Source organism: Lissotriton vulgaris, chromosome 1_1, assembly GCF_964263255.1.
Source record: "Lissotriton vulgaris chromosome 1_1, aLisVul1.2, whole genome shotgun sequence".
Classification (NCBI taxonomy): Eukaryota; Metazoa; Chordata; class Amphibia; order Caudata; family Salamandridae; genus Lissotriton; species Lissotriton vulgaris.
This window is the reverse complement of record NC_141685.1, coordinates 771,385,544-771,405,110: the sequence shown is the minus strand read 5'-3', so window position 1 is coordinate 771,405,110 and position 19,567 is coordinate 771,385,544. Positions and strand designations below refer to the sequence as shown.

Genomic DNA, 19,567 nt, shown 5'->3' with positions numbered 1-19,567 from the left:
GGGGCTGGTTTGGGGGGGGTACCCCTTTGTCCACCTTTTTTTCTGTTTTCTTTCTCACATCCTGCACAGAGCTCAAGTTTGGGCATCAGGTGGTCCGTTTTTTTCCCTGGCTCACCTTATGTAATCCTTACAAGGCACTTGGGCCACCACTATTGGGTGGATGACACACACAAGACTTAAAATCCTCACACTTAATGTGCGAGGCTTAAACAACCCGATAAAACGTTGTGCCCTTCTGTCCCTCTTAGAGCATTCTACTGCAGATCTGTGCCTCCTTCAGGAGACCCATCAGTTAACTAAGGACCACCACCGCCTTAAGTCCCGGGCCTTCCCCACACAACTATTCTCGTCCTCTTCCAAGAAAACAGCAGGGGTGACAATACTGGTGTCTAGAACATTTCCGGTCAAGGTGCTCAACCGGGAGGCAGAAATAAAAGGGAGACTGCTGGTATATAGATTCCTTGTGGCCAGCCAGACACTAATTGTGGTCTCAGTATACGCACCTAATGAGAGGCAGGAGGCATTCCTACAGCGTGTGCTAGCGGCGGCTACCGCGCACACGGAACGACATCTTTTACCGGGAGGTGACCTTAATCTGGTTTTCCATAATACCTCAGACCGTTCTTGTCAAAGGTCAGGACAGGTGGGGGCGCTTTAGAAGGCGGGTCATGCACACCTATGGGACCTTCATCTAGTCGACCTCTGGAGACATTTGCACCCACATAATACGGCGTACACCTATTATTCAGGAGTGCACAAGACCTATGCCAGACTTGATTACTTTCTTTGTTCCTCCCCAATGACGCAGTAGACGACGGACATAGACATTCTCCCAGCCTCATTATCGGACCATTGCCCGGTGATAGCCTCCTTCTCACTCCCACCGGTATCACCTCCACAGCGGCACTGGCGTCTCCGGGACTCCCTCTTACAGGCATCATCGGTGGTGGACCAGATTAAATCCGCCATCACCCACTTCTTAGCTCACAACGACAATGCGGACACCACGCGAGCTACACAATGGGCGCCTCTTAAGGTGGTTCTGCGGGGCGAATTAATTTCAATTGCCACAGCTAATAACAAGGAACGGGCGCAGAAACAGGCGGAGATCACAGAGAGGGTGGTAGAACTGGAGCTAATGCACCAACACACAGGGGCGGCCCGGGCTTGGCGGCAACTCTGAGTGGAGAAGAAAATGCTAGCAGCGTTAGATCAAGATAAGGCGGAATATGCAGCCCTGCGCCTTTGACATGCCTACTACACCGGGGGGGGGGACAGATGCGGCCGACTACTCGCGAATAAACTGAGGGAGCAGCGCCTCAGGCGAGGAGTCCCGTCCATATGTACCAACACCGGCGACTTGGTCACTGAAGATAGGGAAATAGCGGAGGCCTTTCGGGCATTATACGGATCCCTATACACGGGCCATCCTTTAGATCCGCAAGCAAGCAAGGGATATCTGCAGGGTGTGAATCTTCCTTCCTTGAACACCGCCCAGGCGACACTCTTGGACAGAGCCATCAGTCTAGAGGAGGTAATATCCGCAATCGCGCGACTGAAACTTGGCAAGTCCCCTGGCCCCGACGGGTACTCAGCGGTCTTTTACAAGACGTTCTGCCATCCGGTGGCCCCCCTGTTGCAGGATCTCTATAACTTCTTTGCCCAACTGGGCGCAATCCCAGCAGAACTATTGGAAGCCGCAATAACAGTCATACCAAAACCGGGCAAGGATGCCACTCGCTGTAGCTCATACCGACCGATTTCGCTTTTCAATATTGACTTTCAATTATACACCAGTATTTTGGCGGGACGGTTAGCCCCCTATATGTCATAACTGGTGGCTTTATACCCCAGCGCCAAACGGGTCCTCCACCTAATCGAGGCCGGCTCGCGTACACGACGAGATTGTATGTTACTGGCAATTGGCGCAGAAAAGGCCTTCGACAGGGTTCACTGGCCCTACCTTGAGCAGGTCTTACAACACTTCGGCCTAGGGGAAGTCTTTTGTACTCGCAACCTGAACTGCTACAGACAACCCAATGCAGCGGTGCACGTCAATGAACATACGCCCTCACGCTTCACGATCGGTAGGGGAACGAGGCAGGGGTGTCCCCTCTCCCCTATTCTCTTTGCTCTATATATGGAGCCATTCGCACAAAGAATCCGGCAACATGCACTCATCAAGGGCATCAAATTTGGAGGGGACTTACACAAAATTAGCTTATAAGCGGACGATATACTACTCTCAGACCCAGTCCAATCGCTTAGAGCGTTATTTGTCGAAATGCACAGCTTTGCACCAGCCTCTGGGTTCAAAATCAACACAGAAAAATCTGTTGCGCTTAACATCTCACTCTCGGCCGAGACATTGGCTATAGTGTAAGACGAGCACCCTCTGCAGTGGTCCGGCTCCACAGTCCCATATCTGGTGGTACTCCTGGGTCCATTCCGGCTACTATTGCAGCGAACTACGAGAGACTCCGCACGCAACTTCGCTGCGAGGTTAGGAGATGGAAACGTCACACTGTCTCTTGGCTGGGCAGAATTGCGGCCACCAAAATGACCCTTCTGCCGCAGATACTGTACATCTTCCAAACCCTCCCCCTGCGCCCTCCGTCTGGTTGGATCCAACAGACACAGTCGGAATTGGCACGTTTTATCTGGCAGGGACGGCGCCCACGTTTCAAGCAGGCCATTGCGGTTCTCCCACCCGAACAGGGGGGTGTAGGGATACCCGGCTTGCAACCCTACTTCTACCGGCCCAGCTCCGGAGCCTGGTAGAATGGCACCAGCTGGAATCAGGCAAGAACTGGCTTTTCCAGGACCAGGCAGTGGCCGGGATGCCCTTGCAGGGGATCCCTTTCTTACCTAAACACCATCGACCACCCAACCTTTATGCATCTTATGTTACAGGTACCGTCATGGAAGTGTGGGATCGGGTCTCCACCAAGCACGAACTGACCTCCTTTCCTTCTCTCCTGACGCCCCTATTTGCCAACCCTGCCTTCATCCCAGGTCTTGTCCCTACTGCATTCAGGACATGGTGGCAATCCCCTTGCAGGTCCTTGGGGCATTTTTTTAACTTAGATGGCATCCTCTCATTTCATCACATGAAGGAGGACTACGGCATTCCAGAGGGGGACAGGCTACCCTACCTGCAAATCCGGCATTGGGCTCTTCAACCACAAGTTAGACCAGGTGCACAACGTCACCGTACTGCATATGAGAAGTAGTTAGTCACACGCACATCAGACAAGAAACTGATTTCGGACCTATACCAACACCTACTCGTCACCAACTTTCACACATACAACGCAGGCAGATGCCGGTGGGAGAAGGAAATAGGGTGGGCGCTGACCCCCAAGGAGTGGCGTGGCATTTACTACAGAGCGAGGCACTCCGCGTATCACGCAGGACTCACTGAGACCCTGACTAAAGTGGTTACCTACTGGTACCACAAACCTGAGCGCCTCCACCAATTTGATCCTCGCATTAGTGACCGCTGTTGGAGAGTCAGTGGGGAAGTGGGGACGCTGGAGCATTTGCTCTGGAGCTGCAACCGGATTCAGGACTACTGGGGTTCAATACTTGACGAGATAGATGCACACTTAGACACCCAACTACCCCGGTTACCATCTTATATCATGCTAGGGCTGCCCACGCCTTGATGTATCCCCTGAAATCGCGGTGAGGTCGTCTCATTGGGATAGCTCTGGGGGCAGCCACACAAAATATATTGGCACACTGGAGGACACTGCAGGCCCCCCCACACACAGGCTGGTTACATAGTTTATGGGCGGTGCTTGACATGGAGAAACTGTCTCTGGGGCTGGCGGGACGAGGGGAGGAATTCCCGAAACTGTGGAGACCCTTCCTGACCCTACTCACTGGGGAGTTTCGGGAACTGAGTTGCCCTAAATACCTTCGCCTCTTGAGACTGGCAGATACCCCAATCCCGGAAGTGCACAAAAAGCCCCGGGGTGGGCGGAAAGCCATTTCCTGCTGATCTGACACCCCCTTTCCCCTTCCCTTGGTGGGGTTTCCCCCCCCCTTTCTCTTTTGATTTGTGTACAGAGGGGGTGGGTGGGGGTGGGTTCTGTTGAGTTGTTTTGGGGTTCTGTGAGACCAATATTGCTGATTACCTCCTGAGTAAACTCTGCACTGGACTGTTGCCCCTGCGCAGGAGTGTATACTGCATATTCTATGATGAGTTTGAAGTCCTATGTTCTTGTTTTATGTAATTCAATAAAGAGATTTAAACCATAAAGAGATGCATTATATGATCTTTCCTAAACTGGAGTAGGTTTGGGGCAGCACTGACAGATATGGGAATGTTTCCCCAATTTGGGGGTGCACAGAAGAAAGGCCTGCTGGCTTGTTTTTAGGTACCTCTTACCAGACAGAGCAAACTGTCTGATTAGAAAAGACCTATTGTGGGTTTACAAGAACGTACATTGGGCTTACAGCGCCCCATGTATTACCATTGTTTGGCTTTGTCACGAATTTGCTTGCTTCTTACTAGATGACTTACCTTGTGCCTCTTGTATTTGTCCCATCCTTGTGATTTAAAGACTTGTATCCTTCCATGGGTCACTTTTAATGAACTATTTTTTTCTTTTTGCATAAGCACTTCTTGAGAGTACATGTGTTATATAGCTTGTCTCTCTTTTGTGTGCTTCTCACCCATGCTCCATGTTCGTGTTAGTGTATCGCCACGGTGAGATCGCACCTCACGAACCACAAACCACGTGACCTCATAAGTGATCTCAGCTGATTGGCCCTGGGCAATATAACAGTCACAGAGACCAGTTACCAGCCAGGGAGAGTGGAGCACAAAACAGGTCTGCAGACGGCAGGGACCTTTGATGTTGTAAGTAAACAGCCTACAGGCCTCACGTTACCGCAATGGTCTTTTTTTGCGAGACCCTCAACTCACTTTAAGCTTCTGTCCTCTGATACATGCATATTAGAGTTTGACTACAGGGCCTCTCCCAACCGCCCCTTGATGAGTATAACTTACCCGAGTCTGTGATAGTTGCTGCTACCTTTATGTCAAAATAACACACACTCAGGACATTTTGTTTATAAATGTATTGGGTTTTATAATACTGGAATGATTGTGAGTCTCAATGATTTCACTGTGCACTACGTGTACCAAAAAGAGAGATTAGTCTGAAATCCAGACAGACCTTTAGATACACCAAAGTATGGTACTACTATCTACACAGTAATAATGATAGAACAGTATAAACCATGTAAAAGCTGTCATGGGGCATCAAAAGTCTATAGAGGACAAAATATGTCTTTATGGGAAATCTATATTAATGAAGATATAAGGAGATAGAAAATATACCAATAGAGTTAACATAGCCATACAAAACAATTTGGCATACCTTTTTTCCACAGGTACTTCAAAAATATGGCTAGTATATCACTTTTTACCTGCATGCATAAGCTTACCTTTTGCATGCCACGGTTTTTCTGTAAAATTGTTACAGTGGTGTACCACTGGGGGAACCACTTTCACGTTCTTCGCCCTAAGGAATGCCCAGGATCTATGTAAGGCCAATAGAGTAGGGCAGACTCACGTTTTTAACCCTGGGGCTATAGAACCACAATATCCTGCTTGCCCCCTGTATTTACAGTTTTAATATTTCCCATCGCTCGTACGAATAAAGGTATACCTTGGGTGGATGAGGAATTTTTATCTAATAGTATATAACCTCCAAAAAAAAGAATTTCTTCAAAGAGCTCCCTAGAATACTGTCAAGCTTACCCGGACCAGACGATGACGCATGTCACTACGGATGTATGACAGTACAACGCGATCATTTTGATCGCAGTACTTTACATCGCGGTTTTTACAACGCAAGTCATTACAACGACTTGTTTTGGAGGGCGCTGGATTGAGGATTAATATGATTTTCTATTCAAACTCCAGCCCACGTAACAGTAGGGAAGGTGTTGGAATAGAAAATCACACTATTCCTTAACCTAGAGCACCATCCAGCGCAAGTCATTGTAATGACTTGCATAGTAATGGCTCCATGGTAAAGGTTGTGCGGTGTAAACACTGCGTTGTAAACGTTGTTTCCCGCCACTACTAGAGTGGGATAGGGTTGTATAAAAAAGGTTTTTTCTTTTTTCCAACCAAAGAGTGTGGTGGAGTAGAGGTGTAATTTAAGCTCCTTATCACACTGCCACCTATAGATGAGGATACCACATAGGCTATCAGAAACAAGCTGACCTAGCATAGGGAGTATTTTTCCCAAACTCCCTGTCACTTCGTGCTTTTTTAACCCTATCCAATGGGGGCACCAGAATAAAACTGATATTCAGCCTACCACAGGAAATAGTTTTACTCACACTACCCTTATTGTGATCGCACTATGCCCCTTACTCAAACATACTGCTCATCTAATTAAAAACACTTCAGCTTTTCTCCATTAGATTCTGGTAGCCCACACAAGGCACCATTCGAGGGAAGGTATGAGGAGAGAACCCAATAACCAGCATGTCACCTGCGGGTGAATGGGGGTTCTTTTCCTAAAGAAAGCATTGTCCAACAGACAACTGAGATTTTCCCCCTTTCCCATTTGTATAGCAGATGTAGTTTGTGTGAGCATCATTCAGTCAGGGAGCAGTACGTGCCTGGTTGGGTTTCTTTCTCCCAGAATACCACCTGTGTGTATTGTGCTTAAAATAATCCCCTTGCCAGGCTTAAAACTCCCTGTTTAATACATACATGTCACCCCTAAGGCCCACAGGACAGGGTGCATTGCAATTAAAAATGTGGACTTGTATTTTTACGTTTTACATGTCCTGTTTAGTGAAAAACTCACTAATTCGTTTTTCACTACTGTGAGGCCTATCTCTCTCAAAGGATAACATTGGGTTACCCTATTACATACATTTAATACGTGCTAACCTTTGAGTGGGAGCAGGTAGGAAAGTCATGCTTGGTGACTGAGGAATTATGATTTAAATTCCTCTTTAATGGTAGAGCCGGACTTTAAGTCGCAATTCTAAAAATGCCATTTTTAGAAAGTTGGCATTTTTCTGCCCTAACCATTTGGGTCTGCAGCCTGTCCCTGTGTCACATGACTTCTTGTGAGTAGCAGATAGCTTTTGTATATTCCTCCCAGACAGAGACAAAATAAAGGTGGCCAAGTGTGCCTGAATGGGCCATCTATGGCTGGATGGGGTTGGGAAGCAGTGAGCAGCCCCACTTGCACAAAATTTCCTGAGATACACACAAAGAGCTTCACACTATCCTGTTATGCCTGAAGACATAGTGGGACTACGGCAAGGAGGTAGGAAATTACAGACACTTCTAGGGGGGAAGCCTCCAGAAGTTTGTAGCACTTCAAAGTGGTGTAAGAAGGGGACCCTCTGACCCCCTCTTCAACTTACTTCCTGGACCATAGGAAGCACTCCCAGCAGACTACCTGGGGCTGTATACTTCAGCACCCTTGGAAGTGATGCTAAAGGTAGGCAGATATCCCAAATCCAAAACTTGGTCCATAGGAAAACTTTGACCAACAAGTGCTCCGCCAGGACCTTCCTGCTCGTCGATCTGCCTAAGGTGTATCGTAAGTCGGTCTGACAAAGCGGCACTTCCTGCTTTGTTCTTCTCTGCAGCAGAAAATCAAGTTCAGCAGAAGGGGGATCCAGCCTCATGGAGCTATCCTGTGCAGCTCTGTCCCACTGGAGATCTTTTATACCCAAAAAAAGAGACAAAGTCCAAATGAAGGAATCTGAACAGCAACTTCGCTCAGCTGCTCCCCGACAACAATGCCTTTCCCTCGGACACCGCCAGCTGACTTGCTCTGCTGTACTTTACCTTCTCTTTAAAAATGTCTTCTAAGTTAGAAGGTAAGCGAGACCAGGCGCAATCCATTTAGTGTATCCGACCATCACACCATCGCGGTCGGCCATTACGTTTGCCTTTGCCTCGGTCTTGGGCGACCTGATGTCCACAGCTTGCTCTTTGATCTTTCAGGAGCTATTTTTCACCTTAAACTTTAAAAAATCATTAATCTTGGTCTACTGATTGGGATTTTGCTCTATGTTTCTAACTTGGTGTGGGGTGTTTCTTGCGTTGTGTTTTCATTGTATTGCTGTTTAAGTGCTGCATAAAGTTTACACATTGCCTCTCAGTTAAGCCAGACTACTTTCGTGCCAAGCTACCAGAGGGTTAAGCACAAGTTAATTTATTGAGTTTTTGTGGTTCACCCTGACAAAAATGGTGGCTGTCGCTTGTGTAGGGTATTAACCATGCCCCTCAAACTACAACCCCATTTCTCACAATATTGTTCTGCCTCACAATGTTTATTTATATATGAGCAGACCACAACCCCTTCATCCCTCAATACTGTAAAATAACTCACCACTTTTCTTCCCGTCTACGCCAAGAGCCTATTTCCAGCAGGGAAAAATTGGATGGGATAATCAGCAACCTGATAAACACCTTGGGGTGGGGTATTTACTGGATCCTGGAGATATCTCCAAATAAGACTTGCTACTCTCAGAAAAAGGTACAACCTGCAGCCTAAGAATTTATTGCATTATGATCTGCTTATGGTGCCTTATTTGTTAGCAGGGCTTTTGCCCCCAGTAAAATGTAGCAGGTTTTATCTGGTAAAATCTGTAAAGGACTTTGTCAATGAAAGCTAGGTAAGAAAACAGGCACATCAATGTGAAACAGACACCCCAGAGTGTGTTCATCTAAAAGTTACATAAAATGGTAGAAAAATGATTGGTGAGGTTACTAGGAATGTGGCAATCACATAAAACAACCGCCATATATTTTTGTTTGATAGGGTCTGATACAAACTGAGAGTTTAGAAGAAAACAAACAGCGTCCAATCTCAATAAAAAAGCCTCCAATCTTGAAGAACATTTGTCATTGGGCATTCCCTGACAAATCCCACCTTTTGACAAGCAAAATCTAAAATCAAGAGACAACTTGTCCCAAAAATTGAAAGAAAATACTGGGAGGGACACAGAGAGAGAATAAAAGCAGAAGCGTAGAAGTGTGGGAGTGAGAGAGAACGAGAGCGAGGCAGGCAAAAGATAGAGAGCAAGACATATAGATGATGAGTGTTTGATAGTCATCATTGAACATTCTGCATACTAAATGCTGTCACTGTTCTTCACAAATTCGAATTCATAAAACAAACCCAGAAATTCTACATTAAGGAGCTTGCATAAACTTCAACCTTTGCATTTAAATTACAGTCCCTACATACTCACCAACAGATGTTTTCCCCTCAAACAGTTATAGACATCACTAAAATGGAAGGCAGCTTTTAAGACGCTTGAACAGCGCACCAGGTCATAGGTCATGGTAATATTATTTTTAGACGGTGCTGTGCTTAATTTGTGACAGTGGTTAAATGATGCTGGCCACTGCCACTCCTTTTTGTAGACCTGGACTTATTATTTATCATCTTTGATAGGAGAGAAGAGTAGAAAGGAGGAATGAAAGAGACATAAGAAAATTATGACAAAGGGAAAAAGCAAGGCTGAAAAGGAACCTACAATGGTAATATAAATGAAGCCTAGGGAGAAAGAAAGAAGGTTGCAAGAGGATCAAGTCAGCATTGGTGTCCAGCATGCCGTGCATTCCACAGCTTTGGTTGCAGCGCCTAAAAATCTTTGTGCAACTCGATTTTTTTAAATGTATTTACAGACTGAGCACTGAGAAGTATAAACCATAGAATACCCCAACATTTAGAGGTGCTACTGCTGAGTGAACTAATATTATAAGTGCATATCAAAAGGCGAGAAGGGGATTGGATAGACGAGTGGGGGGAGAGAGACATTTCACTCTTGACTGGAAAAGAAATCACTGAAGGCTGGAAATGGCCAGCAGTGACGTGATTTGATATGCAGTCCACATCATCCTAACCATAACTTCAGTGATGGTCTTGAAAAGCGTACATATAGTAAGTATTTAAGCACTAACAAAGAAGTTGTTTGCATTTTCAATCAGTATGTGGAGATTAAACACATGTACCTGGAAGATCCATTGTCTTCAAAGTCTTGATAAACTGAAGGTGTCCAATCATAATATTGGTGTCAATGACAATCAGTAGGTTTGAGCAGGATGTGTTCACTAGAAAGAAGAGAACAAAATACAAGGACCATAGTATTAGTCCTGTGAAGCAATACCACACAGTCATGAACCTCATGAAAAAGAAAATAATATATTACCCAGATCAAGGGCTGTACACACTACACATGGAAATACTCATACATGCCATGCATGCACTTCTTCAGGGCAGCAATATGAGTTAGTATGGTAGAGAATGAACCTCAGAGGATCTCAGGATATTATGCAGTAGCAGAAACGTCTGACTTCCAGCTTTCGCCTAGCATATCTGTATTTGCAGTCTATTGATGCCCTCCGTTTTCCACAAGTAACTCATCGTTCCTACCTCTCCAAATGTGTGGTAAGATACGGAGATCCTCTGAGGTTCATTCTCTACCAGACTAACTCATATTTCTGCCCTGAAGAAGTCCCAATGTGCAAGGGACGAAACACGTAGGCTGTGTCTATGTCCTTATGTTTAACAAGATGAAAATAAAGAAAAAAACTTTCAAACATGCATTTGTCCGTGGTAGTTTGACCAACAAATTGGATCTCTACAGAAGCAGGATTGTATTAACTAATCACGATTCTTGCACTGGATTTATTTACGTGACTTCCAAGTATTGTGTCATGCATTTGTCTGTGGTATCTAGACCAACAAATTGGATGTTTAAACTAGCTGGACAGTATTAATTAATCAGGACTCTTATGCAAGAACTTCTTTTGTGTTTTTTCTTTTGTGCTATGGCTTTGAAAAGACTTTCTTTGTACATACAGAGTGGTTCTCCCATATCATTTGCATTTTACATTCAGTGGTCGATGAAGAAAATCACTTAAGCATCAATTTCTTGGGGAAAGTATGGCAAGTATGCATTTGCCAATTCAAATGGAAAGGATCCTTGAGCAAAATGTATACCTTTGTATGAGTAATGGTCATACTCAAAGAAATTAATCTAACAGAGAATGGAGGTTTTGTTTGCTCTCAGATGTGAGGTGGAAGCTTTCAATCACCTGATCCAGGCCAAAAAACCTTTGGGAATCATTAACCAACATGCACACTGATTTGGCAGTACAAGTTTCAGAATAGCAGAGGAATAAACGTTTCCTCCAATTGTTCTACATGTTCATCTCCCTAAGTTTAGACTTTGGAAAAAATGCTTATACAAAGTCTGAAAAACAAGGAAAGAAGGAATGTTATAGAAAAGGTAAGCTTAAAAGAATTTTGCCACTGTGTTTTCAACATGTATACCAGTAAAATTGTGAACAGTGTCTTCAGGAGAATCAATGTCCATGCTGGTCAGTTCCCCACATGTCTGCGCCACAGCTAAATCCAACTTTTTTTCACTCCGGGCAGTATGCAGCTCTTCCACTATCTGCATCTATATCAATCAGGGAATAGAATTCAATTAAACACAACAGAGGGAGAATTAAACAATAGTAACTAAATAAAGACTATATGACAATATTGACAACAGCAAAAGACATCAAAATAAAGGAGGGATTTGTCCCTTACAAAATATTCCAATTTTTGCATCTGCCTAAAAACTAGACAATTCATAACACAAAGAATAAATATCAGGTACCTTGAAAATCTGTAACCATGAAAAGCCAAGTTAAATAGCGACAGAACAGCAGTTCTTGAATTTCCACCACATGTAAGCAACACATAATTAAATAAATCTACATCTTCCCCTTTGCAGTTTAGTTTAATTAAAAAAAAACGCAGGGTTAAATGGCTACAATAGATCATTTTTTTTGTGAAAGCTAGGGAGAGCCTCAAACTTGTTGGTTATTAAGGACAACTACAAAACACACCAGAGCAAACACACCAGAGATTACTGCCAGCTCTTTTCAGGTTTCTGTAGTGGTATGAAGTATGCAGTATGCTCTTTACGAAAGAAGACTGTTAAGCTCAACTTGTGAGGGGGAATAACTTTCCTTATAAAAGACAAAATGTATGGAATATTCTTAAATTATCAATTAACAAGCTGTGATGTTCTAGGTCTACAGGAGACATAACTACTTCTGAAGGATCAAGCTAAGATGAGGCACAGCCTGCACTTAAAATAATATATGACAGCTGCTAAGCCTAAAACTGCACAGGGTTTGGACTCTTCTGCACAAGGCTATCCTATTCTCATTCACAGAGGATAAAACAACCCTCATTTACAATATTTAATAATTAATGGCCAGCATTTGGCTACAAATTTTTCACTTTAGTTGCAAAGTTACTAAAGTTGTAAAAATGGACAATGGAAGCGCAGAGTATTTAGTGACAAATTATCCAAATTTGATAGAATTGCTTAGACACTTCAAATAGAAGGGGTGGTGAGGGAAGAGGGGCCTCACAGCAAAAACTTTCAGGAAAACAAATACACATTATAGAAGACATGGTACTCCTAGATACACGGTGATTGCACTACCAAACAGAGAAAAACAATGCCTTTTACCATATACAATTTACATCCAGCTTGATAGAATATTCACAGTGCCCAGTGAGACATCCCCCTTTGTTTGTATTTCAGATAACACACTCATTGACTTGCAATTGAGACTGGAGGATGACAAAGCAGCTAGAACTCTAGAAATGGCTGTTTTAATGTATGTTTATGCAGCAAACTCCAAACAGGTTTCAGGTCCACTCTTTGTGGTTCTTTATTTCACCAAATATGCCATTTCTGTTGGCCATGTGACCAATGCTGGCTGCCAATTCTAAGACGTTTTGCATGTATTTCGAATATGATACTTCACTATCAATCATATATACAGCATAGCAATTAAAAGTTCTATTTTATATATACCATTGTGTATTTTCTTACTTGACCTAAAGGCTACCAGGCATACCTTGGACCTGTTGCAAGCCTAAAAAAGTGCTCAACATACTTTACAACCATCACCCATTCCCAGGGTATTTTCACATCATCAGAATACATTTTCCACTGTCACATGAACATTTTGATCAGTTAAGTTTTCTTCTGGAAAACTTGCCAATCACTCTAGCAGCACTACATGTTGAATCTAGCAAATTAGTCAATCTCATGGTGGTGAAGTCCTGTTTTTCAGATGGTATGCTCTTGCCCACTGCTCTTACTTCAGTATGTAGGAAGAACAGTTACAATCCTATATCTACTTGCCATCTGGTCTTAAATCCCAAAGGTCGCCTGAAACTCATGTTACTAAGTGCCTCACACATTTCAAATAAACAAAACCATAGTACTTCCTCTGCTCTTATTTCATACTAATTCTACTACAGTGTCACTGATTCCTTATTGTAAGTGAATGAAGCACTCAAAAGTACATACGTTTCAAATTCGCTATATTATTTGCATTATGCACAAAGTAGTAGGTCCTAGAAAATGTTAATATTCATTTTGGATGATCAACAATAAATTGAGTTACATACATTGACATAAAGAGAAAACTAAAATATATCCAGAGAATAGTTAAATAAGTTCTGTCACCAGAGAATCAATGTGAGTGATTGTCACGGTTAGGCGATAGGCTGTGTATGATTCCGTGTATGTGGACTTCAAATCCCAGAATACCGGCAACAAGAGTCATTCTACACTTTCTTCTCTCTATCTAAACTCCTTCCTCCCACTTCCTCTTGCTTGTCACCTGAGGCCGACAGTGTTTGTTTCCTGGGAGGAGTGTGTTTCCCTGTGTTCTACATTGGAGTACTTTGGATTATCCTGTTTTTTTCCTGATCGCGCTGGAGTTGAAGCGCGTTATCAGCTTGCTTTCCTTTCTTAAATTATTTGTTAGAAAGCTCACATTTTCTAAACACGTTCACGCTGGAGCGCTGACGCGTTGTGGGCCGTACTTCCTTCTATAGCGGTTCTCGTGGTAGAGAGCCGCTGTGTTTTGTATTTTCCTGCTTTAAAGTTATCGCCCAAGTGAAACTGTATCCGCATTACGACTGGAGGTGCAACCTGCGCTGAGTCTGTTGCTAGATGGATGGTTTATCATATAGTGAAACGTTTGGTTGCAGGACTGTGAAGGCAACTTGGTATTCTATGACTTTTCCTTTACATTATTTATTTATTTTTCTCTTTTTGTGCCTTTTTTGCTTGGAGTAAATGTGGCAGTATATCACAGTAAGTGAAGCATAGTTTACACAACTGCTGTAAGAGAATAATTAGAGGGCGGGACAGGGTTTCACTCACCTTGTGTTCTGTTATAATTCCGCTACAGGAAACCTGGGGCACGTAGAGAAGTGAAGACTACAACTTCTGACGCTCATCACTAGAGGTTTCTGCTGCTACCTTTTTGTTTTGTTTGTCCCTTTTTACCCTTTCCCCGGTTATGGTATAATCAGTGAAGTGACCACGTACACTCACAGGTGCTGCCATATAGGGGAGAAAGGTAATTTAGCATCCCTCCTGCTGTACCCGGCTTTAAGGTTAGTGAACCTTTATTTGTTCATGACAGAGATCAATGTGAATATAATGATAACACAATTAAATCAATGATACGTCAATGAAGCAAGAATATTTTTGTTGGCGTGCTTATGCAGATTAGCCTCCAGTATCTTCAGGCAGTATAAAAGGTATCATTCATAAAGGTAATTTCTGATCAATTTAATAAAAGGAATACCTTACCTTTATATTGGATTATTATTCACTATAAAAACTATGCTTTGAAGGAAACATATAGATAGTACAGGTCAAAAGTTAGAGATTAAAATGTATAATCCTGGAACCTTCATTGGCGGCCATAATGGCGGCAATAACAGATCTTAAAGGAGTGTTGGAACCAAAAATAGACACTAACAGTGGAAGTGAATCTTTTGAGGGCAGACTTCAGGAAAATCTCTGCAAAAGGTAACAGCGCCGGAAGGATATATCACGCAGTTACAAGCCACCTCGCAGGGTCTTGAATAACAGGTGAAGACCCTCAAGCAACACCAAGACGCCCTAGCAGCCAAGCTCGAGGACCAGGAAGGCCGGGCTAGACAGAATAACTTGTGGGTGGTAGGGGTGCAAGAAGGAATGGAGGGACCCAGTGTGGAGATCTTTCTTGAAGACTTGATAAAACAACATTTATGCCCCAAAAAAATTTCAAACTTTTTAATTATCGAACAAGCACACAGAACCCCAGGCCCGAGGCCTCGACTGGGGGCACCTCCCAGAACATTATTGCTAAAATCCTCAATTTTAGAGATAGAGGCGTAATCCTACAAGCAGCCAGAGCTCCTGAGGACTTACAGTATGAAGATGCAACGATCCGATTCTTTCCGGACTTTATACTTCAAGTACAGCAGCTAAGCCGCAGTTTTGAGACAGTCAAAAAAGAGCTATGTGCATAAAATACATGATGTTCTACCCGGCGCGGCTGCGCGTAGTGGCGGAGGGGAAATCTTGGTATTTCGCCACACCGGAAGACGCCTGGTAGTGGCTTGAAGGATGGTGAGAAGTGAAGCAAAAGGTAGCTAGGAACAGAGATGCGGTAAATCCCAGACACTGACCAGCCTGCGAGAATACGCAGCAAGGAAGTTGATATACAGTGACAACTGGGAGAAGCATCACCTGAAATGTAGATGAGTGGTTTGAGTTGGGATGGGGGGCCAGGGAGGGGGGGGGGGGGAGGCCGGACTTAAAAGAAATAACAGGTCAAGGAATTGTTATTGAGACACTGTACAGGGCAACAAACTTTAAGGCTCATAGAAGGGCGGGGGCGTGGATGAGAATGGAGTGAAGAGAGTACTCCAGCCCACCCTAACATGAAGTAGTTCTATGTGGCGACAGGCTCTCTGCAAGTTGAGGAGGTGGGTAGTTCTAAGTCTGTCAAGCATGGAAGAAGGGTGGGGGTGAAATTAGAGGGGTTTTGTCCCCACCAGTTGGGAGTGTTTATTAGTTTAGTTATTTTCTGCTCAGGGATGCAAATTGCTTGTTCATACGAAGAAGTAGCATGGTGGATGGCCAGAAAGAGGATGCCCGAGGGCAAGTACACCCAGAAAGTCACAACAGGATCCATAGGCAGGACCAATTTTCAAGATGGCGCTTACGATTTTGACATGGAATGTTAATGGGCTCAGTAGTAAAATTAAAAGGACGCTCGTGCTACAGTATCTCCGTAGACATAGCCCGGATGTGATTCTGCTTCAGGAAACCCACTTACAAGGTAATCATTGTAAGGCACTAGATAGATGTGGCTATAAGCTGCAGTTACACACGGGGTACACAACGGGTTCCAGGGGAGTGGCCATTCTAATTAAAACATAGACGCCAGTGGGCAGATGAGTAGCACTTTCGGCAAGGTGGGAGGGGAAGATCCTGAATTTTTGCTCAGTGTACGTCCCTACTCAGCTACATGCAGATACCTTTGCACAGTTTGGAAAGATTATCCTAAAGATGCTAATGGGCACGCTGGTCTTGGAGGGCGATATGAATGCTGTGATGGACCCACATATTGATAGACTGACAGCAGGAAAGGAACCACTGAAGGGGTTCATAGAGGCAATGGGAATGTCGGATCTGTGGAGGGCACATAATCCAATAGGTTGTCAGTACACGCACAAATCAGAAGAACATAAAACTCACTCCAGACTTGACTACATCTTTACCTTGACCTCGCAAGTGGAACAATTCCGAAATACAAAGGAAGGGGTATCTCAAACCACTCACCTGTAATTGTCCAATTACAAGGACCACGTAGAAACACCACCTTGCCTCCAAGGTTAGATCCATGGTATTTTAGAAATAAACACTTTGTCTAGAAGGTACAGACGCATACCGTACACAATTTTGAACTTAATGAGGGCACAGTGGAGTCAGCCTCTACACTGTGGGAAGCATATAAAACAGTGGTTAAAGGGTTTATCCAGGCAGAGATAGGAATCCACAAGAAACAGCAAGTTAAAGAGGAGGTAAACCTGGAACTCGAGATAACTCCACTGGAGGAGAAATTAAGGGAGGAGGGAAGTATTGATAGCGGGGTGGCTAGGCACCTAGTACTTAGGCAACAGGAATTGAAAAAGCTGGGTGGAAATAAGGCAAGACTACACGCACTAGCAGTCCAAAGGAGAATCCAAGACGAAAGGGACAAAGCTAACAAGATGATAGCATGGCTGGAGTACAGAGATAGGGATAGAAGCTGGGTTCCAGAAATGCAAATACCAGGTGGAGAAAGCAAACACACAGGGAAAGAAATAGCAGAGGAATTTGCCATATACTACAAGGAGATATATACCTCCACTACGAAGTGCACGAAGGAGGATTGTGACAAATTATTGCACAAAATCAAGCTCCCACGGTTAGGGACGGTTGACAGACAGGCCCTGGAACAAGAAATAATGTCAGAAGAGGTCATTAGCGCCTTATCAGAGCTACAATCAGGGAAGGCAGCTGGCCCCAATGGATTACTGGTTGAATTGTATAACATTGTGGCTAGTAAGGTGGCCCACATCTTTTAAATATGTATATGGACGCGAGGGAACAAGGGGAACTACTGTTGGACCTGCGCACAGCCACAATTGTAGTAATCCGAAAGAAGGGCAAGCCACCAACCGAATGTGGACCATACAGACCTAAACAAATGTCAGAAGGGGCAGCAGTTCTCCTATCTATAGACGGCCAAATGGCGTTTGATAGTATCGAAAGGCAATTTATATTTGCCACCCTGGACAGATTAGGTTTTGAACCAGAGTACTACTCCTAGGTAAAACTTCTCTATCAAAACCCCCAGTCCAGAGTGAAAGTAAATGGAGAGGTGTCCCACTCATTTTCCCTCGGTAAGGGTACGCGGCAGGGATGCCCGCTGTCACCAATGGTCTTTGCCCTGGCGCTGGAGCCTCTGGCGACGTGGGTCCATAATGACCTAGTGATGCAGGGGATACCAGGAGGAGGGGATAGGGAACATAGGATATCGCTCTATTCCGATGATATTCTCATGTATCTGATTAAACCATATAGGTCAGTCCACAGTCCTCCATATCTTCCAGCAGTTTGGTACCTACTCGGGACACATAATCAACTGGACAAAGTCCCTCATGTTTCCTCTGGCGGGGGAAATCCCACAGAGATTGAAGGTTTCCTCTCCCCTGCAAATCAAAACTAAATGTACGTACCTGGGCATGCAGATTTCCAAGAAGGATGACGACTTTCTGGCGGAGACCATGTATCCCCAGATACAGAGACTAGGCAGGGACGTGGAACACTGGAGGAAACTGCCAGTGTTACTGATGGGGAGAGCAGTCCTTTTCTAAAATGATGTCCCTGCCCATATTACTATATGTGATGCAAAATACCAAAGAAAGTCTTCCAAGACCAACAGTGAAATACGTAAACTCCTTTGGGATGGAGGGAGTGCTATGATAGCCCTAGGTAAGCTTCAGAGGGGTGCATATGAAGGGTGGCTAGCTGTCCCTGATATTATTAAATATTACTGGGTCTGGCAATTAATGATTGGAATTTCGCAGACCGCTGAGACCCGGCATACAGGGCGGATCATTGGGCGATGAGGGAAAGGGGTTATTTGGCAGCACTATATGGCGGACACATAGATAAACACCTTCCCCCACATACGTGGTCGGTAGTAGGGATTTGGAAAGAAGCGACGAAACACCCTGGGTGGGATGGCAAATAAACAGGTAGAACGCCACTCTGGGATAGAGGCCAGTTGAGAGAAGTGGGCGGCTTGAGGGAGACCTTTAAGAAATTAGAACTACTTGGGGTAGAGAAACTAGAAGACACATGGAGAGGTCAGAAACCGCTGACTTTCCAGGAGCTTCAAAGCGAATACGATCTAGCAGAAACGGAAAGGTACAAATTTTTACAACTAAGACATGCGCTTCACCAACATATGAGAGAGGGGGACACACTCCCAGACTATTCTCTGGAAGATAGGCTGCTGATGGATCCGATGGAAATAAAGGCAACCTCCCTGACATACAAAAAGTTGCTGTATAATTCTCCCAGTCCAATAGACCCACTCCAGGCAGCACGGGAAAATGACTTAGGACTATTAGAAGATGACGACTGGGGAGAAACGGTACAAAGTCCCCGGGAAGTGGCAATTAGAGCCAGGTTCCAGTTGGTGCAGCTGTGCATATTACACAGATCCTATGCCTTTAGACCGCTACTTCACAGACTGGGACATGGGTCATCCGATTTTTGCATGAGGGAATGTGGAGAAATTGGTACCTTTTTCCATATTTTATGGTACTGTAAATATGTGAATGCTTACTGGAAGGAAGTGGCGAGAGTCATGTAATAATAATAATAATAATAAAAATAATCCACATTTGTAAAGCGCGAACAATCACCCGTAAGGGTCTCCAGGCGCTGGGGGCCATTGGGAAGATTAAGTAAGCTATTGCCCAGAGTCTCCTGGTGCTGGGCTAACCTGCCGCCAGAGCCGGGGATCGAACCGTGATCCCCAGATTCCAGCGTCAGTCACCCTGGCCGCGGCTCAACACTCCTTAGAGGTTATGGGGATAACAATCCCAGTAGAGCCACACTGGCTGCTTCT

The 19,567-nt window shown here is 44.5% G+C and overlaps 1 protein-coding gene across 1 annotated transcript in view; it reads right to left on the bottom strand.

Moving 5' to 3' along the window:
* Positions 1–19,567, bottom strand: part of SWT1 (SWT1 RNA endoribonuclease homolog) — a 1,175,709-nt gene that overhangs the window by 792,319 nt on the left and 363,823 nt on the right. The window contains exons 6-7 of the mRNA XM_086956007.1: positions 11,346–11,475; positions 10,022–10,120 (exon numbers count right to left, since the gene is read on the bottom strand). Coding sequence (XP_086812133.1) covers positions 10,022–10,120; positions 11,346–11,475 — 229 coding nt within the window. The remainder of the gene's footprint in view (positions 1–10,021; positions 10,121–11,345; positions 11,476–19,567) is intronic.